This window comes from Oncorhynchus kisutch, linkage group LG29 (genome assembly GCF_002021735.2).
Source record: "Oncorhynchus kisutch isolate 150728-3 linkage group LG29, Okis_V2, whole genome shotgun sequence".
NCBI lineage: Eukaryota > Metazoa > Chordata > Actinopteri > Salmoniformes > Salmonidae > Oncorhynchus > Oncorhynchus kisutch.
This window is the reverse complement of record NC_034202.2, coordinates 12489311-12515350: the sequence shown is the minus strand read 5'-3', so window position 1 is coordinate 12515350 and position 26040 is coordinate 12489311. Positions and strand designations below refer to the sequence as shown.

Genomic DNA, 26040 nt, shown 5'->3' with positions numbered 1-26040 from the left:
GCACACGTTTCCTTGCAGGTAACCATGGTTGGCAGAGAAAGAACAATGATTCCAAGCACCACCCTCCCTTTGAAGCTTCCAGTCTGTTATTCAAACTCAATCAGCATGACAGAGTGATCTCCAGCCTTGTCCTCGTCGACATGAAGTCAGCTGGTCCTTTTGTGGCAGGGCTGAAATGCAGTGGAAATATTTTTGGGGGATTCAGTTAATGTGCATGGCAAAGAGTGACTTTGCAATTAATTGCAATTCATCTGATCACTCTTCATAACATTCTGGAGTATATGCAGAACATATGTAAACATATGTTTCCCGTGCCAATCAAGCCCCATAAATTGAAATTGAATTGAGAGAGAGAGAATGGCTGAAGGATGGAGAAGGGAAAGAGTGGACAGGAAGAGGGAGGGGAATGAGGGTTAAACAGGGAGAGGGGAGAGAAAGGGTTGGAGGCACAATACAGAAGGAGATAGAGAAAGAGGAGCTATATGGAGACGGGCAGAGAAATCAAACAAGATCGGGAGAGAGTGAGATGAGTTTGATAAAGAGAGGGAAGGAGAGCTATAGAGGCAGAGAGTAAGAATGGTAGACTTGGAAGAACTTTACACCAAAGTCACTTTACACCAAAGTATTTTATCTCCACAAGAGATTTGATTTGACCCATTTTAAGGAGAGAAATACTTATGCTGAGGAAGGAAACATGAACAATCCCTACCAGTTCCTGTGAAAGTTTGATCTCCTAACAAGAATCACTCTCATGTATTATTGCAACAATGTGTAAACGAATAAATCCTTATTACAATTTTTTTTTTTTTAAGTTACTACTATGAAAGGGAGCAGGCTTTTTAGCTATCTGGAATGGCTGGGAGCCCACTGTGAAATAACTTAATTATGACACTTAACGGTAATGATGTTTGGGAGATTAGCATTATAAGGGACTAGTGTTCTCGCACAGTGTTGTGAATGTGACCTACAGGCACGCAGACAGTGCACAGGAAGTCTCATCTGCCATTCTGAACAGTGCTGGGGAAGCGACTCTGAAAATATAGTTTACCAAGCTACCAATTACTTCAAACGGGAAGACGTTGAGATGCACTAAAGCTACGCTTATGAAAAATGTAGTTTACTTCATTTAACTAAAGTTACTTAGTTTTAATATCTTCAGTGGGCATCAACGTATTCACCCCCTTGGATTTCTTCACATTTACCTTTATTAAAATGGAGGTCATTGTAAAAAAATGTTTGTCAATGATCAACACAAAATACTCTGTAATGTGAAAGTGGAAGAAAAATCGTTGATGAATTAAAAATAAAACACAAATACTTGGATTACATAATTATTCACCCCCCTGAGTAAATATATGTTAGAATCACCTTTGGAAGCGATTACAGCTGTGCGTATTCTTGGGTAAATCTCTAAGAGCTTTGCAGACTGGGATTATTCAATATTTGCCCACTATTATTTTCTAAATTCTTCAAGCTCTGTCAAGGTGTTCGGGATCATGTGTAGACAGCTATTTCCAAGCAGATTTAAGTCAAAACTGTAACTTGGCCACTCAGGAACATTCACTGTTATCTTGTTTAACAACTCCAATGTAGATTTGGCCTTGTGTTGTAGGTTATTATCCTGCTGAAAGGTGAATTCGTCTCCCAGTGTCTGTGTAAAGCAGATTGAAGCAAGTTTCCCTTTTGGATTTTGCCTGTGCTAAGCTCCACACCATGATTTTTTATCCTGGAAAAACTCCTGTCTTTGCCAATTTAAGTATACCCATACCATGATGCATCTACCACCTTGAAAATAAGGAGGCAGTTACTCACTGATGTATTGTTATTGGATTTGCCTGAAACATAAGGCTTTGTATTTAGGCCAAAAAGTTTATTCCTTTCCCATTTTTTTTCAGAGTTATTTTAGTGCCTTGTTGCAAACAGGATGTGTTTTTTTGAGTATTTTTATTATGTATATTTGTATTCTTCCCTTCACTCTGTCATTTAGGTCATGATTGAGATGTCACTACAATGTTGTGGATCCATCCTCAGTTTTATCCCATCACACCCATTGAACTCCGTAGCTGTTTTAGAATCAAAGTGACATCCTTGAGCTGTTTCCTTCCTGTCCTGCAGCTCAGTTCAGAAGGATGACTGTGTCTTTGATGTGTCTGGGTGGTTTAATACATAATCGAAAGCATAATTATTAACTTGGCCATGCTTAAACAGATAGTCAATGTCTGATTTGTTAGTGTTACCCATCTACCAATCACTGCCCTTCATTATGAGCCTTTAGAAAACTTACTGGTCTTCGTAGTTGAATCTGTGCTTGAAATGCAATGATTGACTGAGGTACCTTAAAGATGTTGTGTGCATGTGGGACAGAGGAAGGGGTAGTCATTCAAAAATCATGTCAACCCCTATAATTTCACAGAGTCCAAATTTTACTCCTGAACATATTTAGGCTTACCTAAACAAGGGGGGTGAATACTTATGCAACACCTATATTTAGTTTTATAATTTTTTATTCATTTGTAAAAATGTGTAGAATTGTCTTTTTTGGGTAGATCAAATGGAGAAAAAAATCACTAATCTATTTCAATCCCACTTTGTAATGCAACAAAATGATTTAAAAAAAATGTCAGACTACAAATTGCAAGAACAGTTCACTCTGGAGTCAGATGCTTCCAGAATAGGTAATGTAGTCTATTAAACACAAAGACAATGTTTCAAGTGAGTATGAGGCAGTTCTCATTTTCTTTTCTTTCTGCAAAAAAAGTACTTTGCAGTTCCAGTAGTTAAGTACACCGCTAACATTGCAGAAATGTAATCAACTACTGAAAACACTAACAAGATTTGAATGTAGTTCAGCTACCACCAAGCTACTGCAGAATGTAGTTAAGTTACTAGTTGAACTACATGTGGTTCACTACTCCCCCACCACTGATTCTGAAACACTTGTCCACATACGGGAAATTATATACTGTCAATTATCTCCATTTAGGGAATAATCTTTCTCTAACTTTTATCTGAAGCAGAATACACTCAAAAAACATGACTTTAGAGTAAGACCCATGAGGTGGTCTTGCAGTCAGTCACATGCACAGAAACAGCAGCCAATAACCTGGGGTCTGCAACCTGTGGTTCTGCGTGGCTCTTCAATTCCCCCTTTTGTGGCTCCATGGCGCTCAATAATTTTGTCATTCAGACTGTGTGAGGCATCAGCTCGGAACAAAGATTCTCTGTTTATTGACACAAACCATTAACTATCTCATCTCAGGTACAACACACGTCCAGCAAAAGCGCAAACAGAGTGAAAAGCCATTGTCCTCTGCGATGGGATTTACATTTAAACAGCATTATTCTTTTGTTGGTGGGTGGGAGGGGAGATATACATTTAACATCATTACCCTCGACTAAGAGGGATACTTCAAACAGTAGGCTGATGATGGTTAGGTTGAAGCCATAGGACTGAGCCCAGGTCTCCTGGATATATTACGTGATACATTCTATAATTTTTCTAATCTTCTGAAATATATAAACTGGATATGAGCTAGGATTCTCCCACGCATGTCCCAACTAAACACAGACAGAGAAGCAAAGCCGGTGCCAACAGTTAGGGGGTGATACAAGAACATTACCCCCCCCCCCAAAAAAGAAAGATCTGATTGGAAGAAAAAAAACATTCTATAAACAAACAAGTGAAAAAGCAAATAGCTTTGTAACTCCCCTCCCCTGAAATCCCAAAGGTACCTACACTAACCCTTTACCCCATCCCCTTCTTCAATAGGTACAGCATAATACAGCACAACGACGTTCAGAAGGTAGCAGACGAGAATGGTAAAAAAAACACTCATGCAAATCAAGGCTGTTTCACACAAACACAGGAAAGTCTTCAACCAGGGATTCCATCCAATAGGCGCGTCTTAGCGCAGTCGACAATTCGGTTCGCGGAGGTTGCGTCTATGGAAACGCTGTAGATGTCGGCTCAATCAATTTACCTTTAAATGTCAAGTGCGTTACTACGTGGCTCTGATTGAATCCCGGCCTTCTTCTTGTACAATACAACAGTTCGCCCCAACAGTCAGTGCTTTCAGGGACTGTATTCAAAAAGTGAGTGCTGATTTCGGATCAGATTTGCCCTTCAAACATAATGCATAAGAGAGGGGACCTGATCCTAGATCAGCACTCCTACTCTGAGACTCTTGGTGAATACAGGCCCAGGTCTTCTCATGGATGTTGATGTTGTTGCTGTTTACTTGTTTATTTGCTACTGAATTGATAAAAGTGTGTGTGACAGACTGTGGTCATAGGCTCAGTGGTCATCTGGACATAATATCTTCCCACAGTTCTCCAAATAATGTCCTAGTTCTAACCGTTTGACCAGGTCCTCCTCTGTTTTCCCCTTATCTGTTCGAGGGGCGAGGTATTCCCTCTCTGTCTGAGGGGCCAGGGGGTCCTGGTTGGCAAACAGTTAATAACCAATCCCATAGTCCATTGCTAGGACCTCCCTGACCCTGAGATAAGTCCAGGAAGGAGGAAGGAGGTACAGTCCATCCAGAGACAGACACAGAGCCACCAAGACAATCTTCTACGATAGTTACTATTCATGATTAAAAAAGGCGTGATGTTTATTTGGCATCTGTTCTTTTCAGTCCAATATATCATTTTTGATCTCTAGATGTATCATGTTTCTTTCCTTCTTAGCAAACAGTTATCTTTTTAATTCCAATAGATAGTGCACATTCATCTACGTTGCAGTTCCAGTCACATTTAATCTAATCTCTCGTAGTACAGTTTTACAATATACTATATATGATACTCTTTCCATAAAGTCTCCCATAGATATATGTTCATATATAGAATGATCTCTCTCTTTCTATTGTGTGTATATATTATATTGTATATAGTCCTGCCTCTGTGGTTACAGTTCCTGTGAGCTGATGACGTGGAACAGTGTGACGTTGTACAGAACCTGGTGTCCGTTGTTCCAGGCGTAGAGCGCACGGTCCCGAGGGTTGTAGTCAAGCATGGAGATGTGGGAGTACTTGTTCTGGAAGGCGATGTCTATGTACTCGTACGTGGAGGAGTTAGTGCTGTAAGCGTAGTACACCTTGGTCCCTCCAGAGTAACCGTTGGTAACATAGAGAGTACCGCAGATCATGAAGGCTTCGCCGGCGCTCCTCTTGGGGTGGTTGGTGGTCCAGCTCTTGATGATCTGCAGCGTGCTAGGATTCAGCTTGCTGATCACGATGTTCCCTGCGTTCTGATTGGTGGCGTAGACGGCCCACAGCCCGCCCTCGTCCACCATGAGGTCGATGTCGGAGTGGCCGCCCCAGGCGTAGTGATACATGTTGTTGTAGCCGGCGTTGTCCAGCTGCCGGGACTTGCTGATGGTGGAGGTTTTGAAGTCGAACTTGATGATGACGTGGCTCTGGAACTTGTTGAAGTAGATGGAGCCGTTGTAGACCACCTGACCTGTACCGGACCATGGGTGGGGGAGGCGGTGAGACGTGAAGTTATCCGTCGTCATGAAGTCCGCCATGGACTTGTACTCCCGCACAAAGCGGTTGTTGTGGTAACCATCCATGTACCACACCTAAAAGACAGAACAGATGAGAAGGAAGAACAGAGGAACCATTAACAAAGAGCAACTTTATAATACAAACAAGATAAAACACACCCTGCAGTCCTTTTAAAACCCTCATATCAAACTCTTCAGTGCACCATTATGTAGATGGGAGCCATATAAACGTGTGGACCACAGAAAGCCTCATTAAATCGGAGCCTCAGCTCAGAGCGGAGCGGGAAGCAGTGTTCCTGCCTCCTGATGGAGCAGACCAAGACGAGATTGTGAATACAAACAGTCAGGAATGACAGGCAGCTGCAGGCCGGGATCGGGAATGAGCCTCTTGGGAAAAATGCGGATTATTCCAGATAAAATGCTCATCTCAGCTGCATTCTCCCTATGACTCTTAGGGGAGGGAGGGAGGGAGAGAGGGAGAGAGGGAGAGAGGGAGAGAGAGAGAGAGAGAGAGAGAGAGAGAGAGAGAGAGAGAGAGAGAGAGAGAGAGAGAGAGAGAGAGAGAGAGAGAGAGAGAGAGAGAGAGAGAGAGAGAGAGAGAGAGAGAGAGAGAGAGAGAGAGAGAGAGAGAGAGAGAGAGAGAGAGAGAGAGAGAGAGAGAGAGAGAGAGAGAGAGAGAGAGAGAGAGAGAGAGAGAGAGAGAGGAAAGAAAGAAAAAAAGAGAGGGCCTCTCTGTTGTGATCAATCACATCTAATCTGTCTTCCTGGTACTATTAGAACACATTACACATGGTCTCACAGATGTAAACGATACATAGCACATCTTTTCTGGTCCCACTTAGCTACTTTGTCTTTCCCTACTGTCTCATACACTCTCTCATACACCACCTTGCCACTCACAAGCAGTACATTGTAAAATTACTGGAAAGTTTGTGGAATTTCTCAACCCTTCTTGCAGGCCTGATACAGCCTATAGACTATGAGTTTCTGGCCACTGTATTGAGCCTTATGATATACATGTAATGATTAAATAATAACTATAACATTAGTCTAGAAACTCACTTAGTGAAGGCAACAGGACTGAACATTTTACTGTTACTGTTACTGTCACTAACAAATGCATTCATGGTTTGTATCTCTACAATTCAATCGAAAAGGCAAGGTACACTGGGAAATTATTGGAGGTGTGGCTTAGTGGTGGCGTTACATTTAAGTATACCTTACTCAAAAAAACTACATTTGTTTTAGTCATATGAAGGTAGTGCAGCTCACTTCAGCTATTTAAGTTTCTTAACTTATTTTTGTTTGGTTGTCATGGATATTCTAATCAATAATGAGGAGAGACAAGGTCAATCACCAATCAGGAAATTACTTTATTTAAACCTTATTAATAAAGGAGCATAGAGTAATTGCTTCTACAATAAAGAGGCTGGTCGACTCCACACCGTTGAGTGTTGTGGCGAGTAGCTCTGACATACAAAGTATGCAAAATATGTTTTCTAGCAGATACACCCTCTTAGTCTACATGACAAACAACAGATGTATGGAATGGGTCACAAGGTGAGAAAGGAGTACCCCCCAGCCAGATAGCATTTGTTATGAAGACGGTTTTAATTGTACCGAGTTAGGCCCCTAAGATCTTGTCCCTGGTACTTCACAGTACAGAAACACCAACTCATTCTATGGAATAAATAAATTGTAAAGTCCTGTGGTGAGTCAGCCTCTGGGTCATACAGTATCCCAGGATAGGTGCAACATCAGAGATGACGTATAATGGTTCCAGACACTACCCCACACATCTTGTCTCAGACCTTCTCTCCCCCAAGGCAAAAGGAGGAAGTGACTGGTGCACAGACATTGTGGAGACAAGTAATTGGTTCCCCATCAAGCCATCCCTCCACATGGTTTAAAATAGGTAAAGACATTCACACATGAAGACAATGTTCCCTCCTGTCCTCTTATCTTTCTGATATTCTGCATAGCACCAGGGACATGTGATAGACAAGCCTGACTCCTAGTGCAACTGCCAACACCAGAGTCCGAAGGGATACATTCTAATAACAAGAGTTCAACAGTTCAATTATATAAGCATATTATACAGATAAGACATCTTAATTATCTATATTACCGAGCTAATTAGGATTCCTCCACCACAAGATGTTTGAGAAGCCAAACGTTTATATCCCAGGACAAACTCAATGTTTATATCCCAGGACAAATTAGCTAGAAACAGCAATCTAGTTAAATAGGACAAATTAGCTAGCAAGTGCAAGCTAGCTAGCTAAATTGCCAATGTTTAATGCTTTTTGACCTGTCCCCAAATTAATGTAATTGTTTCAGAGTTTGTTTTGATATTTTAACATGTGTGTTGTGATCGCATTTGGTGTGGGGGGACAAAATAAATGTATTCATGATGGTGCACGATGGCGCACGCATGCAGACGGTTTTTGTTTCGTGTTAGATTTAGGGAAAATAGGCTTTCGAATAGGAATCAATTATTTGGTCCCCACAAGGATAGTAAAACAAACGTGTGTGTGTGTGTGTGTGTGTGTGTGTGCATGATCTGAGTGAGGGTAATGCAATGTTGTAAAGCACTTAGTCTGATCTTCCAGTAGCAACAGGAGTGAAACACAGTACCAAGGTCATGAAATCATTACCTTAATGGAGCTGGGCTTACCATGTTGATGGATGGCTGAAGTGTGTGTGTGTTTGTGTGTGTGTATATATACTATATGTTTGTGCGTGTGTCTGTGTGTGTGTGTGTCTGCATGTGTTTGTGTGTGTCTCAGCCAGTATTGTGTCGAGACCACCTAAAGCGAGACCGAGGCAAGACTGAGACCAGGAAAATGCAAGTCCAATTCAAGACCATGATTGCAATTTTGTCAAATCAACACATAATAAGAGTTCAAAATGTCCAGTATTTCTGTGTTCATATTTCAGAACAACATATGGATTCTTTAGACATTCAGAATAGTGAATAAATGCATGCTGAGGGAAAATAGAGCCACTCTACAAATTATTACTAACCCAAACACAGTGGGGAACAATGGGCCTTCTGCTCATTCAGAGAAGGGCTAAGGATTTATAAATTAATGATTATAATAATAATCAATAATTATAATAATTATAATATTATTTTCAATGACGCTCTGATTTAATCTCTTCAGTTAAAGAAAGGGTTAACACTGCTGGTATCTGGGAAGATACATCTAGCTAGCTAAGTCAACCATTGGATAGTCCATCTAAAGCTAGATAAAGCCATGTGCCATTCAAGTGTATTAGGGCAACATTTTGGAGTGAAAGTGGAACAATCACATTTTGACTTAATGCGTGGGACTGTTTTTCAAAAAACTTAAGGAAACTTCTGCCTTTTTGAAGGTCAACAGGTCACTGCGTAATAGCGAGCAGTAGTTTTCCCATGGTCAAGCTAGCTAGCTTTTGTTGTCGGCTAGTTTGCAGGAGGATGCAGCAGGTGTTTTGAAAGAGGATGTCGTTGCTGATCCCTTTTCAAGAATAACTTTCAACAAGAAGTTAAGTTCCAAATCATCTGGTGAGTGGAACTGTGTTTTTATTGCAGCGTGTTTGCTGTTGTTAGACATCTCTTTGAAAATAATTTGTGTGAAACATTGTTGCATTTTAAGTGAAACTGAAAGCAGTTTAGCAACATGAAATCTTATTAAAAGCTGTTCATATACACTCCCTGGCAGAATATGACATAAAACATTTTCTGACAAGCGACGACCTAAATATGGTAATTTTCACGTTTTCATAAATTCATAGAATGTTTAGGAATTATGTATACTAAGGCATTTGTGAAAATTCTATAGTAATAGAATTTATAGTAGTAACATGTCTTGTCCAGGACCAGAGTATACACAGACCAGTGTGCTGTAGCCAATCAGAGCCACAGTAGGCCTTTATACAAAAAAGCCATTTGTCACACGAACCTGCCATCATTCACTTTGAACTGGACTGTGTGTTTACAGGCAGTTACAACAGTGCGACTTTAGATCATTAGAACACATTCACCAAAAGCCATAAAATACATGTGAATGGATTTCTGCAAATACTGTATGTAAACACCACAGGAGTCCTCTAACATTTGGGAATTTTACAGTCCTACTGATGAAACAACCATGAAAAGGTAGTCTCTCTCTCTGTCATGCACATCATCAACAACAACAAGATCAACAACTAATGCTAGCCAGAGCAAGATGAGCGAAATCTAACGAAGGAACATTAGATAAACCCTATCAAACTTTTTCAGCTAGCTGACTGTCAAAATTCCAATGATAAACAATGGGGAATTGTAGCCTCCTCGTCCTTCTGCAGCTTGACTGCCAACGCAGTCTTGTCCCCAACCAAGCACCCAAGCTAACTGGCTAAAGCTGTCTAGCTTGCTAGCTAGCTACTTCCAGACACCTCACTCTGACTATTTTACTCATCGTAGCAGAGCTGGTTAGGCTGTTTACATGTTATCTGGAGCATGTTAAAAATAACTTTTTTTGCCTATGTTTATTGATACCGGTCATACTCAGTGGATGTTGCGCGTTCGAAAATTAATCAGTTGTTCTGCGCTCTGGCACACGCAGACGAGAGTGCTCTGAAATCGGAGCAGTTGGCCAGAGTGAATTTGCGAACGCAAGAGATATGCTAACTGGATAACAGTCGTTCAAGTTCTTGCTAGCTAACAAAATGACACCTGTATCTCTAGCTGTGTATACACCAAAAAAACTATATGAGGGGAAAAAGTCAGTCACTCCTCCAAGCAGCTAGCTAGCTATCTACAATAGCTAACGTTAGGCTACGTGTTTTTAGTTTGCTACATAAACATAAACTTAGCAAAAAACACTGGCAACTGTGTTTATTTTCAGCAAACTCAACATGTGTAAATATTTGCATGAACATAACAAGATTCAACAACTGAGACATAAACTTAAGAAGTTCCACAGACCAGTGACTAACACTTGAAATGGAAAAATGCGTCCCTGAACAAAGGGGGGGGTCAAAATCAAAAGTAACAGTCAGTATCTGGTGTGGCCACGGGCTGCATTAAGTACTGCAGTGCATCTCCTCCTCATGGACTGCACCAGATTTGCCAGTTCTTGCTGCTCTTCCACCAAGGCCCTGCAAGTCCCCGGACATTTCTGGGGGGAATAGCCCTAGCCATCACCCTCCATTCCAACAGGTACCAGACGTGCTCAATGGGATTGAGATCCGGGCTCTTCGATGGCCATGGCAGACCACTGACATTCCTGTCTTGCAGGAAATCACACACAGAACGAGCAGTATGGCTGGTGACATTGTCATGCTGGAGGGTCATGTCAGGATGAGTCTGCAGGAAGGGTACCACACGAGGGAGGAGGATGTCTTCCCTGTAACGCACAGCGTTGAGATTGCATGCAATGGCAACAAGCTCAGTCCGATGATGCTGTGACACCGCCCCAGACCATGACGGACCCTCCACCTCCAAATCGATCCCGCTCCAGAGTACAGGCCTCGGTGTAGCGCTCATTCCTTTGACGATAAACGCTAATCCGACCATCACCCCTGTGAGACAAAACCGCGACTCGTCAGTGAAGAGCACTTTTTAGCAGTCCTGTCTGGTCCAGCGACGGTGGGTTCGTGCCCATAGGCGACGCTGTTGCCGGTGAGGTCTGGTGAGGACCTGCCTTACAACATGCCTACAAGCCCTCAGTCCATTCTCTCTCAGCCTATTGCGGACAGTCTGAGCACTGATGTGCGTTCCTGGTGTAACTCGGGCAGTTGTTGTTGCCATCCTGTACCTGTCCCGCAGGTGTGATGTTCGGATGTACCGATCCTGTGCTGGTGTTGTTACACGTGGTCTGCCACACGATCAGCTGTCCGTCCTGTCTCCCTGTAGCTCTGTCTTTGGCATCTCACAGTACGGACATTGCAATTTATTGCCCTGGCCACATCTGAAGTCCTCATGCCTCCCTGGGCATCTTTCTTTTGGTGTTTTTCAGAGTCAGTAGAAAGGCCTCTTTAGTGTCCTAAGTTTTCATAACTGTGACCTTAATTGCCTATCGTCTGTAAGCTGTTAATGTCTTAACAACCGTTCCACAGGTGCATGTTCATTAATTGTTTAGGGTTCATTGAACAAGCATGGGAAACAGTGTTTAAACCCTTTACAATGAAGATCTGTGAAGTTATTTGGATTTTTATGAATTATCTTTGAATGACAGGGTCCTGAAAAAGGGGAGTTACTTTTTTTGCTGAGTTTTACAGTGCCTTGCGAAAGTATTCGGCCCCCTTGAACTTTGCGACCTTTTGCCACATTTCAGGCTTCAAACATAAAGATATAAAACTGTATTTTTTTGTGAAGAATCAACAACAAGTGGGACACAATCATGAAGTGGAATGACATTTATTGGATATTTCAAACTTTTTTAACAAATCAAAAACTGAAAAATTGGGCGTGCAAAATTATTCAGCCCCCTTAAGTTAATACTTTGTAGCGCCACCTTTTGCTGCGATTACAGCTGTAAGTCGCTTGGGGTATGTCTCTATCAGTTTTGCACATCGAGAGACTGAAATTTTTTCCCATTCCTCCTTGCAAAACAGCTCGAGCTCAGTGAGGTTGGATGGAGAGCATTTGTGAACAGCAGTTTTCAGTTCTTTCCACAGATTCTCAATTGGATTCAGGTCTGGACTTTGACTTTATGTTTGAAGCCTGAAATGTGGCAAAAGGTCGCAAAGTTCAAGGGGGCCGAATACTTTCGCACGGCACTGTATATGCTAGTCTATTAGCCACGTTTTGACTGACTCGTGATCATTGATTGTATTAGCCTTAGTTACATTTGTCCATTTTTGTCCAGAATATTGAGTCATTGAAACTGAAACAGTGTATCCCGAATGGAAGCAGCATGTACCAAGCCAGCTGTGATTTACAACCTGATAGCAACATCTTTGGGATTACCAAGACATTTATTGGTGAATTATATTTATCATGCATTGAACTGCATCCATCTATTCTGCCAACAATGCCTTAGTGTACGTCATGGAACATTGAGTCAAATATAACCTATTTTTAAAGCTTCTTATAAAGTTTGTTTTTGTAGCATAAACTGGTCATTTGATATTTTTGACTGATATAATGATTGTCTGTTTGCCACTCCACACTGTCAGTGGGAGTGGCAAAGGTTGAGAGACAAGTGTCCTCAGCCAGCAACACTAACGTGTCAGAGGAAACACCATCCAATTGGCGACCGTATCAGTGTGCAGGCGCCAGGCCCGCCACAGGAGCCGTTACAACCTGATGGGACAAGGATATCCCGGCCAGCCAAACCCTCCCCTAACCCAGATGACGCTCAGCTAATTGTGCGCTGCTTCATGGGTCTCCCGGTCGCGGCCGGCTGCGTCACAACCTGGGATCGGACCCGTGCCTTAGACCGCTGCGCTACTCAGGAGGCTGTCCACTTTAAACTGTAGTTCACTGGTTACTTTGTGTGATAAAAGTGAAATGTGTTTTTTTGCAATGGTAAGCAATAGTTGTACATTTAGATTGGGAAATAGTTAATGGTTGTGTTTTTGTATTCTGATGATTGGGACCTACTGGCTTATTATGTCGAGGTTTATGGACTGCTTATCCTTTAACATCATGCTGTGTGTGACTACTGTCTTTCCATCGGCCCTATGCAGTGTTGTAGTGGTACCTGGAGAAGTGGGGATACTTCCCAAACGGCCTGCCCAGCAATGGAAAGGCACCCTGTGTGAAAGATCCTATGTTTTCCTATGGTTTTCTTGTTTGTCTTTCTAAAGATTTTTCAGATTTTCAAAAAAATGTTGATGGTCTAAGTCCACAACAATGTTTAAACCACATCAATCTGATTGGGTGTGCTGTAAAGGCCTGGCTCCCCAGTTGGTGGGCCTCGATCCACCCAGGCCCATCCATGTCTACGCCCCTGATGCGGACTAAACTTTTTCAATACCTGGTTGCATATCCATTGTTGCCTTAGTTAGCATTTACTGGTAGATATCATGAATTGATATGTCTTTCCTACCCTACCGGCTTTCTAAATAAATGTGATTGATTGTCTGTGTCTTACCCGTGTATCTCCCTCCGGTGCTGCAGGGTCAGTCATCCAGGATCCGAACCTGGATCCAGACGTCTTGATGGTGACAGGATCGCTGATGCCCGTCAACTTCCCACATGCTGTGAAGGAATAACGGACATAGAAATACCTCTCATAGATACAACATATACTTCTCATAGACTCAGCATTCAAGGGCACATCTGTATTATTTATATTGTCTAGCGTGCTGTAATAAAGAAAGCATGTTGTACTTGCACATTATAACATCTTTTACAAAACATGCACCTGTAGCCTTCAATCACAAAAGGAGAACGGAATGTGTGTATTTTATTGCTGTGTGTGTCTATGTTGGTTCCTCCATCTGTCTGCCATCTTGAGAGAATAAAGGTCCTGTAATGGTCTTTGGTATTCTGTGCTTATGTTTGTGTCTGTGTTTGTGTCTGAGGGATGGAGAGAGAGAGAGATTTCATTGTTATTCAAGTTGTGTAGGATTGTGTTGTTGCTCCTGCTTCCATTTGTTCTAAGCTGTGTGAGCTGAGCATGTCGTTAATTAGGCTTGATTGAGGTGTTAATGTGAAGTTGACATATCTAGCTCTGAACGCTCGGCTGTGCCTCCCTCCCCGATGACAGCCAGGTAGTTGGACTAATGGGCTGTTATTTTGAAACAGATGGGGAACAACCTCGATTCTGTGGTTAGATCTTAATGTCAGCTAACGAGCAAACAGCTCAAACACACACTGACATTATTGTTCCTTAATTTGAAAGGCAGTATTTTGTTAAATTGACATAACACTTTGTTTTGACGAGGCAAAGGTGAATTAGATATAAATAAACTCATTAAAAAAATATCACTGAACTTGCTCTGTATGCTAATGGTAAAAAACAAATCTATACATTTAAAAGGTCTCATTTTCTCACTATATCTTCATTTCTGCTATCTGGTCCCGTCCCCAACCATACTCTCTCTCTCGCTGTCTCTATGCTTCTCTTGCCCTCTCTACCTTTATCCCTCTCTCCCTCCTTTTCCCATTCTCTCTCTGGCAATAAAGTGGTTGTGAAATGCAATTATAGGATATATATATATATATTTTGTTTTTTTTCTTTTACTTTTCCTTTCACCCTCACATGACCATCTTCATCTTTCACAATTTCTGTGACAACTCTGTTCCTTTTTTTCACAGTCACACTTTGAATGTTTTTGATGTGAAAACTGGATCATTTGTGTGTTTTAGCACATTGGTTATATAAAATAAAACATTTCATATATCAAGTAGAGAGGTTTGCGTACAACGTGCACATTCCTGTGTGTTCCCTGCGTGTGTGTGTGTGTATATTATTTGTCCCATGCCCTCACGTGTATGGCTGTGACTATGACACCTCAGCATCTGCAGCAGCGAGACAAACCCATGACATCACATGGGCAAACAAGCACCACTACCATCAGCCCCTTACATAACACTTCAGTGGGGGTACCAGACTATAGTAATAATCTGGACCTTTATTTCTTTATTCATTTCCTCTAATCGTTCCTATCTTTAGATTACCTTTTGGTCTGGACCTCTGGGAGAAATGTGCACATCGGGTCTAATCTAATCCCCTCTTGGCCTGAATATGGCTCCAGCCAACCAGAGCTAGACTAGGGGAAATCTAATGGAAATCACCACTAGACTATAACATTGAAATAACCCAAACACCATCAGTCAGTCATTGTGGAATGGAATGATGATTTGAGGATTATCGAATCAGTGAATGAACGTGGTCACACAAAAGAGGGAACAGCCTGATCCTAGTGTGAAGGGAACAGAGATATTTCAGAGAGAGAGAGAGAGAGAGAGAGAGAGAGAGAGAGAGAGAGAGAGAGAGAGAGAGAGAGAGAGAGAAGACTGGTTTTTATTATCTTTAGGTTTTATATAGTGAGCTGGGGTCAGAAAGAAGGACTATAGGAGAGAGTAGGAGGATTGTCTACTGAGACAGAGAGAAATAACAGAAGGCAAGAAAGAGAAAGGACAGCAGTGATAAAGAGGAAGAGCAATGATGTAATGTTTACACTTAGAAAATAAGGGTACCAAATGGAAATTCGGCTGTCCCCATAGGATAACCCTTTTTGATTCCAGGTAGAACCCATTTTTGGTTCCAGGTTGAACTCTCTTGGGTTGCATGAAGAACCTTCTGTGGTTCTACCTGGAACCAAATAGGGTTCTTCAAAGGGTTCTCTTATGGGGACAGCCGAAGGACCCTTTTAGGTTGTAGATAGCACCTTTTTTTCTAAGAGTGTAAATATAGAGACAATAGAAAAGAGAGTGCGAGAGAGGGGGAGGGAGACGGAGCGTGATAGAGAAAGATGTAAGTGTCTGGGGGATATGTGAAGCAGTGATAGGGGGCGAGATGTAGGTATAGCCGGGCTATGTGTAGCAGTGAAAGAGAGGGAGCTGTCAGTGCCTGGGGACCTAGGTGAGATTGCCTTTCTGCTCTATCCATCACTATGTGATGGTGTCGTTACACTCCCAGTGATGGCACACACGGGAGTCAGACCTGGGTTCAGAAACTAATTAAAATCTTTCACCCAAAAATAGTCTTTGCTTTAGCCTGTCTGGAGTGCCAGATGGCCGGGGCTGGCACTTTTGCAACTACTCTAGCTCAATCAAGCCCAGCTAAAGAATTTGAAAATATATATCAAATAGTATTTAAACCCAGGTCTGACAGGAGCTACTGCACGTTCGCCCTGTCCTACAGAACAAGGGACCTCACCGGCCCAACCGGAGCACTACAGGATGATTTATTTATTTGATTATATCCCTGTGAGATGCCATGTCCCCGTGATGGATGGCCATTGTGTCGCCAACGTCACAGCTACTGTTACTCTATCTGCCACAAAACAGCCTGAAGGAAAGGCCTTCAGCGATCCATTCTCTTTATCTCTCCCTCTCCTTCAGCTCTCTCTCTCTCTCTCGCTTTAACTCACCTTCCCTCTCTCTCTCTCTCTCGCTCTCCCTTCCCTCTCTCTCTCTCTCTCGCTCTCCTTCTCTCCGTTTACCTCTCTCCTTCACTATTTCTCCATGCTCACTCATTCCCTATGCCCCTCTCCATCACTCCCTCATGTCTCTCCTTTCCGGAGTTGCTCTCTCTCTTTGTCAGTCGCTCTATGATTTATTATTTTTTATTTATCTCTTATTCTCTCCCCTCTCTCTCTCTCTTTATCTCCATTTCTCTCCCCTCCATTTGCTGTTTCGTGGTGCCAACCTAGTTGTTTACCCTGCTCAGGTCAGTCCTAAATTCCATTTAGTTATGTTTTTTCTGAGCCCAACGCGCTGTTTCTCTGGAGAGAAATTGAGTCATTCACGAGAGAGTGGGACACTGGTCTGAAGGGAGTTATAGTTTTCAAGAAGCAAATATTCAGCATAGTTCAGCGCAGAAACATGGTAGTTAACTACAACGACCATAATCCATTGCGCCTGTTTTTTTTACACTAGTGATGTACATTCCGAGTCTTTTCAGTGAGCCGGCTCATTTGGCACCGTTCACATAAAAGAGACGGCTCATTTGGCTCCCAAATGGCTCTTCGTTTTAAAAAAAACATCTAGAACAATTTTTTAAAAAGGCACATCTCCAATGTAAAGCCTAAAAGGTAGGCTACCATTATGTCAGATCATGAAATGCGAGTTCATTTCTTTTTACCAGGCAAAATGATTAGATGGCCTGTTTTAAGGCACTGACAAAATCGGCATGGACCAGATTGATGCGCTCTCCCCACTATTTATTGTTTCTGCAGTGATGATTCACCCTCTTTGGGGAGATATTTTGTAACTTCTCTGAAGAAAAACATTGTTTTGCGCTCAAAAAGCAGTAGCAAAGAGCCATTTGCAACCAAACAACCCATCACTAGGATACACTTTTATGCCTGCTGCGTTACCTTGGATACACACAGACCGCATGAGAGAGGAAAGTACACAGCACCATGAAGAGAGAGAGTGACGGGGACTAGTCAAATGATTTCGGGCAGACAGCCCTGCAGCATACTTAGGCAGGCTAGCCTAGCCTACTTAGGCAGGCTAGCCTAGCCTACTTAGGCAGGCTAGCCTAGCTTACTTAGGCAGGCTAGCCTAGCTAAATAGGATGACTAAAGACAGTAGGCCTAGAGTATAGGGAGCAGAGATAACATTGTCAGGCTGTTTGTCTGCCACTGCCTAAGCAGAGATCAGACTATTGACTTTTAAGGAATGAAAAAGAACCGTCATCCAATAAAGAAAGGAAGTAATATAGATCCTATTTTTCTATTGATGTCTACCCAAAGTGGACCTGAAAGAGATAGTGGAATATTTTACAATGTTTTAGCAATTGAATGTTTTAGCCATTTTTGGCATTTCCTTTTAAAAGCGGTGAAATCATTTCATTTCATTGTTTCGTAACTACTGTATGCTGGGTGGACTGTCTCCTGCAGTTGTGTCTCATCCTCACAGAACTCTACATAGATAAGAGGCTTTGCACGTGGATTGATCTCTCTGTGTGTCCCAAATAGCACCCGATTCCCAATATAGTGCCCTACTTTGACCAGAGAGCCCTTAGAGCTCTGGTCGAAAGTAGCGCACTATAGGTGTTACAGGAAAAAGGGAGCCAATTTGAGGACACAAGCTGTGAGTGACGACACCACAACCGGTGCTCGAATAATCATGTACTGGTAGTAAGCAGGGGGCCATCACTGTCAAATAAAGGGGGGGAGATGAAATAGAAAATGAGGGAGAGTGAGAGTGTGTAGGTTGCAGAGAGGAAGTAATGTGTGTGTGTTCATCACACGTGTGACAGAATATGTTTACGAATAAGTGAATCACATTTTAAAATTGGGAGTAGGTTGTGCATACAACTCATCTATGCTGTCAATCAAATGCACCTACACCACATTGGCTAAACAGAGGCTAGATTGGCAAACATATGGGATCCTGTTTTCTTAAAATGAGATCAAACAAAGGTGGGCCTATAGAGTATTGAGAAGCAGTTGTTTTGAAACACCTGTGTGGAAGATAGACATAAGGCACAGATAACATGTATGTGATAGTTTTGTCCGCTCATGAGATCTCTGAAGAAGCTCAGGTGTGTTAAAAAAAGGGATTGTGTGTTTCTTTTCAGGTGTATCCATTGCGTACACTGTGTATCCATTGCGTACACTGTGCGCCTTGATGTTGAACGTTTCTGAGGTGTGTACTACATGTGCCTGAAGCTCTCACTTTAGTCTAAAACTATAAAGACCTTGTCCATGAACACTGGAAGTGTGCAAAGGCTGTTTACACAGACAGCCCAATTCTGATATTTCACCCAATTATTGTCAAAAGAGCCTGTCTGATTGGTCAAAAGACCCATTATTTGGCAAAAGATCTGAATTGGTCTGCCTGTGTAAAACGCAGCCATAGCGTGTGAGTGTGTGTCAGAAGCTTTCTCCGCCTACCTAATTTTTGCATGCATGCTCGGAGTCTCTCCTCAAGATTTGACACTCTGGTGTGGAGTTCCTCGTAGTCATAGGCTCCCATCTCCTCCTGGAGCTCGCTTAGAACTGACGTCAGGTTCTGGACCTCTTCCTTAAACTGCAATACCAATTTGGCATCGGCCTTGTACTCCTCCAACACTGGTATCAACGGCCTAAGCTCCTCCATTTTCGCTTTTATGGCCTGAAAGGATTAAAATAAGCTGGGTTCAGTGTCATGCTTTTGGCGAACAAAAAATAAGAGACTCCAAAAAAGCAGCAAAAAAAATTAAAAAGATAAAACACCTATCTGGCCCTGACTACTCTAGCCTTGCCTATCTTGACTCTCTGACAATACACAACTCTGTCACAGCACCCTGTTTGTTAGTGTGTGTGTGGGTGTACAGTGTTTGTACCTGTGTGTGTGTGTGTCTGAGGGAACAAACCCAGTGTGTGTTCCACCGTATCGGCGAGATAGCAGGAGGCTCCATCCTAATGGAGACGAGCCACTGCGTTAAACACAAGCTCCCAGTACACCAGGAAACAATTGGGAAAGCGCTTTATTGGTCATCATCGTTTAAAATGCAACATCTCCAAAAGGTTACATGCGTCGACATGTCACACACAACAAAGTGTCTGGGATTTTATCCTCACTAATGTTTGTAAGTACGTGGGAGTCTTCAGTGATCAAATATACATAGACAAAAAAAAAACTAAAGTAAAACAACAATAATCATAATCATCAAAACAACAATATCAATCATTGTAAATAACGAAATGTTTACTTTTGAAAACGCTTTTGGATGGAAAACATTGCAACAGTAACATGCAGGAAGTGACCAGTGGTGGGTAGATAAGTAGGTAGACTGGCTGGTTGGGAAAGGCGGTAGTTGGGGTTTCTTAGTAGTAGTACTAAAGGTGCTAAAGGTCAATCATAAACTATTTGATGCTCAGTACTGTGGTAGCCCAGTTCAGGTGGAACATGGGATTGACCTGCCTCTTCTTCTCTCTTTACATGTCCTAAAGTTAGCCCTGCAAGCAAGAAAATAACATACTTTTGACATCTAGCTCACTAACCTATCTAACAGACACAAAACAACACACACAGTAATGCACACACTGGATTAGAGAACATGTTAAACAGGCTTTGATTTTTGCATTCGTGATATGAAGGTGGGGGGGGGGCATGCATTGGAAATGTACACACGCCGAAAGGAGTGCAGGGGGTGGAAATTGTTGTTTCGCAAATTATCATCGACACGGCTGTTTATGTTGAGACGTACAATATGTACAAATGTGCTTTTCTGAGTGCCAGGAAAGTAACACCAATGTGCAGGTGTAGCTTAATGATTATGTGGTTTAAAAGGTGTAGTTGGTTAGCTATGACCTTACTGGTGGATCTACTCTTTCATTGATTAGTTAAATCAATCAATAAAAAAAGGGGTGCTAAACTTGGATTGTCGATAATCATTTAAAAGGAAGGAGTGGGAGGAGTGGGAGGAAGGAAGGAAGGAAGGAAGGAAGGAAGGAAGGAAGGAAGGAAGGAAGGAAGGAAGGAAGGAAGGAAGGAAGGAAGGAAGGAAGGAAGGAAGGAAGGAAGGAAGGAAGGAAGGAAGGAAGGAAGGAAGGAAGGAAGGAAGGAGAGCTAAGCAATGAATTAATATCTGGTTGATGATAGTTTTTGCATGTGCCCACTGAATGGTCTAGAATCCCCCCAGTACCAGCTCATATACTATAATTCATTATTGTTACTAGTATTAGTGGTAGTTGTTGTTGTAATGGTTATTGTTGTGGAGAAAGAAGACTGTTTCTCGGTAAGAGAGATTCCCAAATGTTCCTATTCAAAAGTCTTAAGTCCCAATACAGTTCATTTTGACACATACTGATGCATTCAATTCTGAGAGCTTTTCCTAGAGAATATGAAAAGCACTCCAACTATAGAAGAAGGAAATATGCAGCACTCCAATGGTTCAATATCAATACTCATCCGTCAAACATGCATGGGTAATACATAAGTATTGAAATTGACATTTTTTGGGAGTGCTCTCCATTGATTATCTGTGAAGGGCCCAGCACATCCACGACTTTGATTGAGAATGTCGTTGTTTATCATCTGATGCTGGACCATATCCAGAGTGGGCAGTGGGCACACATAAACCAATCCATGGTGGATGGAGGTGGTTTTGATCAGATGAGTGGTGGTGGTGGTGGTGGTGATGGCCCCTATAGCCCCAGCATGGTGGGTGTAGGTGTACTGGTCTGCTGCTGTACCTTGTATTGCTTGGCAGTGTTCTGCTTGTGGTTCTCCTCCACCTGTCTGAACTTGGTCTCCAGACCTCTCAGCTGCACCTCCATCTTCTCCACGTACTGCAGGTCTCTCTGTGTCCGCTGGTCCAGCACCTGGATGGACTGGGTCATGTTCTGGACCTACATAGGGGAGAACAGGGAAGACATGGAGATGGGTATGCCTACACTCAAATATGGCCACTGATTCTTCCATCACAGAACATTGACTTGAATAGGATGCCCATTCTAGCAATTCTATTTCTATGGTCTGGACTCAGAGTCTGACTTCTGCAGAGCACATCTTAGCTTTGTGGGAAATCGTTGATTGGTACTAACTGGTGGCACAAGAAAGGGCCTGATCCTCTCTTGTATGTGATGTTGCTATGTCAAATTGTACTGTACTCTATTTCTATACCTGTCCATAATAATGCTATGTATTATTAGTTGCCTGTCGTAGGCCACAGACAACCCCACAGACGTGACTGGACAACAAATCACTTAGTCTAAGGAAGAGAGATCTTTATGCGTCAATCATACTTATTGGCAGCTCGAGCAATACTATGGACACTCACCAACTGTTCTGATACACTCTGGGTTATTTTGAGATTAGCTTTACCATTTGCTAGCCAAAACAACAGAAACCATGCATCATGAATACCACAAACATTTGGTAATTGTTCCTTCTCTAAGCACTGTACTGCAGGGTTCTCCAAATTGTGCCGCCCCCCACGTTTTGGCCCTAGCACTACACAACTGATTAAAATAATCAAAGCTAGATGATGAGTTGGTTATTTGAGTCAGCTGTGTAGTACTAGGGCAAAAACCAAAACGTGCACCCAGGGAGGGGCCCCAGGACCGAGTGTGTAAATCCCTGCTGCACTGTATGTGCATTGAGCTGGCTTGCATCATCTGTCGTGTTGTTTGGCTAGTGTGCGGTGATGAAATAGTGACTCCATGGTGACTCCGTGGAGGTTTCCATGGAACTCATTAGTGGCTGACTGGTTCCCGGTTCCCATTCTTGTCTCATGAACAACAGGGTGGATGAGGATGGGGCCGCAGGTGGGTGTGGGTGACAACCATCTAAACACAACCAAACACTTTTCTGTGAAACTTTTTTTAGGCACGTCGAATTCCAAACCAAATGCATCACAGTGTTTAGATTGTACATACCAGAACACGTTAATTCGCTGTAACACTTTTTAAACACAAGAACATGTTAATTCAGAACACAGTGTTTAGATTGTACATACCAGAACACGTTAATTCAGCACACAGTGTTTAGATTGTACATACCAGAACACGTTAATTCAGCACACAGTGTTTAGATTTTACATACCAGAACACGTTAATTCAGGACACAGTGTTTAGATTGTACATACCAGAACACGTTAATTCACTGTAACACTTTTTAAACACAAGAACATGTTAATTCAGGACACAGTGTTTAGATTGTACAGACCAGAACACGTTAATTCAGCACACAGTGTTTAGATTGTACATACCAGAACACGTTAATTCAGCACACAGTGTTTAGATTGTACATACCAGAACACGTTAATTCAGCACACAGTGTTTAGATTGTACATACCAGAACACGTTAATTCAGGACACAGTGTTTAGATTTTACATACCAGAACACGTTAATTCAGCACACAGTGTTTAGATTGTACATACCAGAACACGTTAATTCAGCACACAGTGTTTAGATTGTACATACCAGAACACGTTAATTCAGCACACAGTGTTTAGATTGTACATACCAGAACACGTTAATTCAGCACACAGTGTTTAGATTGTACATACCAGAACACGTTAATTCAGCACACAGTGTTTAGATTGTACATACCAGAACACGTTAATTCGCTGTAACACTTTTTAAACACAAGAACATGTTAATTCAGAACACAGTGTTTAGATTGTACATACCAGAACACGTTAATTCAGCACACAGTGTTTAGATTGTACATACCAGAACACGTTAATTCAGCACACAGTGTTTAGATTTTACATACCAGAACACGTTAATTCAGGACACAGTGTTTAGATTGTACATACCAGAACACGTTAATTCACTGTAACACTTTTTAAACACAAGAACATGTTAATTCAGGACACAGTGTTTAGATTGTACAGACCAGAACACGTTAATTCAGCACACAGTGTTTAGATTGTACATACCAGAACACGTTAATTCAGCACACAGTGTTTAGATTGTACATACCAGAACACGTTAATTCAGCACACAGTGTTTAGATTGTACATACCAGAACACGTTAATTCAGGACACAGTGTTTAGATTTTACATACCAGAACACGTTAATTCAGCACACAGTGTTTAGATTGTACATACCAGAACACGTTAATTCAGCACACAGTGTTTAGATTGTACATACCAGAACACGTTAATTCAGCACACAGTGTTTAGATTGTACATACCAGAACACGTTAATTCAGCACACAGTGTTTAGATTGTACATACCAGAACACGTTAATTCAGCACACAGTGTTTAGATTGTACATACCAGAACACGTTAATTCAGCACACAGTGTTTAGATTGTACATACCAGAACACGTTAATTCAGGACACAGTGTTTAGATTGTACATACCAGAACACGTTAATTCAGGACACAGTGTTTAGATTGTACATACCAGAACACGTTCATTCAGGACACAGTGTTTAGATTGTACATACCAGAACACGTTAATTCGCTGTAACACTTTTTAAACACAAGAACATGTTAATTCAGCACACAGTGTTTAGATTGTACATACCAGAACACGTTAATTCAGCACACAGTGTTTAGATTGTACATACCAGAACACGTTAATTCAGCACACAGTGTTTAGATTTTACATACCAGAACACGTTAATTCAGCACACAGTGTTTAGATTGTACATACCAGAACACGTTAATTCAGGACACAGTGTTTAGATTGTACATACCAGAACACGTTAATTCGCTGTAACACTTTTTAAACACAAGAACATGTTAATTCAGCACACAGTGTTTAGATTGTACATACCAGAACACGTTAATTCAGGACACAGTGTTTAGATTGTACATACCAGAACACGTTAATTCAGCACACAGTGTTTAGATTGTACATACCAGAACACGTTAATTCAGCACACAGTGTTTAGATTTTACATACCAGAACACGTTAATTCAGGACACAGTGTTTAGATTGTACATACCAGAACACGTTAATTCACTGTAACACTTTTTAAACACAAGAACATGTTAATTCAGGACACAGTGTTTAGATTGTACATACCAGAACACGTTAATTCAGCACACAGTGTTTAGATTGTACATACCAGAACACGTTAATTCAGCACACAGTGTTTAGATTGTACATACCAGAACACGTTAATTCAGCACACAGTGTTTAGATTGTACAAACCAGAACACGTTAATTCACTGTAACACTTTTTAAACACAAGAACATGTTAATTCAGGACACAGTGTTTAGATTGTACATACCAGAACACGTTAATTCAGCACACAGTGTTTAGATTGTACATACCAGAACACGTTAATTCAGCACACAGTGTTTAGATTGTACAAACCAGAACACGTTAATTCAGCACACAGTGTTTAGATTGTACATACCAGAACACGTTAATTCAGGACACAGTGTTTAGATTGTACATACCAGAACACGTTAATTCAGCACACAGTGTTTAGATTGTACATACCAGAACACGTTAATTCAGCACACAGTGTTTAGATTGTACATACCAGAACACGTTAATTCAGGACACAGTGTTTAGATTTGAAACACTTAACACGGGGGGTGTTATTTTAACACTGTACACTGGGTGTAAAGCTGTGTTTGCATATTTGCCTGCATGCCTTTCGAATGAATGTAAGAAATACCCACCTACAGTATGACTGTGTTTGTTACTGAGAGGCTCATGGTTGTTACATTCAGAACCTTCTACCCCTGAAGCCTTCACGTGACTGCCTAAGTGAAAGTATTTCAATTGAATGTAAAAACCTTTATGACCATATTTAATATAATTCGTAAGGCAATCAGCTATCCTGACCATTCGCATCTGAAAATCCTGACTCACAGGCTCCATAAAACCAACAAGTTAGTGAAGCAGTAAGTAATTACTATCAGAATCAAACCAGTGGGAGAATATCCGACAACCTGATTATCTTATCACCCACAACCTGCACTCAGAATGACTGCTATGATGGCGGACATAACAAAGACGATTACAGTACCTAAACCATCTAAACTGGAACAACCATCTCAGCAACGGGCGCGATAAATCAAAACCCTTAGTGATTGGATTAGTTTAGAAAATGTTGAGTTATTTATCTTTGTATAGTATAAGATGAATAGATATTAAGACAAACTGCTCTAAAAAAAATCAACCTGCAACAAATCACGCTGAGAAATATATGATCGTGGCACCCTTCCCACGTCTTTTTCACTCCGAGAGAGTTAACGGAAATGAATTCAACACGAGTAACAAAAACACCATGCGATTGAAATGTTTTCTTGAATCAAATGTCCTATTCACTTCGCTGAAATGTAGGTAAGGTGACAGACATTCCTAACACTGATCTGAATAAAAGTTATGGAAAGTCACATCACTTTGTACTGACTAAATGCACTCTAAAGAGGATGATGGGAAAGTAAACACTAGTGTTTGAAATCAGATCATTTAGGAGATATACAGTAGGTGTTCTCCTGATTGGAAACTGACAGGAAACAGCTGACTAT

At 41.6% G+C, this 26040-nt stretch overlaps 1 protein-coding gene across 3 annotated transcripts in view; it reads right to left on the bottom strand.

Annotated features, from left to right (window-relative positions):
• Positions 1 to 3193: 3193 nt before the first annotated feature.
• The window catches only part of LOC109873988 (noelin), a 57143-nt gene continuing 34296 nt past the window's right edge, over positions 3194 to 26040 (bottom strand). For all 3 annotated transcript variants that reach the window (XM_020465724.2, XM_020465723.2, XM_031809193.1), the window contains exons 3-6: positions 21284 to 21439; positions 18998 to 19217; positions 13573 to 13679; positions 3194 to 5578 (exon numbers count right to left, since the gene is read on the bottom strand). In XM_020465724.2, the coding sequence (XP_020321313.1) occupies positions 4904 to 5578; positions 13573 to 13679; positions 18998 to 19217; positions 21284 to 21439 (1158 nt within the window). In that variant the 3' untranslated portion in view covers positions 3194 to 4903. The remainder of the gene's footprint in view (positions 5579 to 13572; positions 13680 to 18997; positions 19218 to 21283; positions 21440 to 26040) is intronic.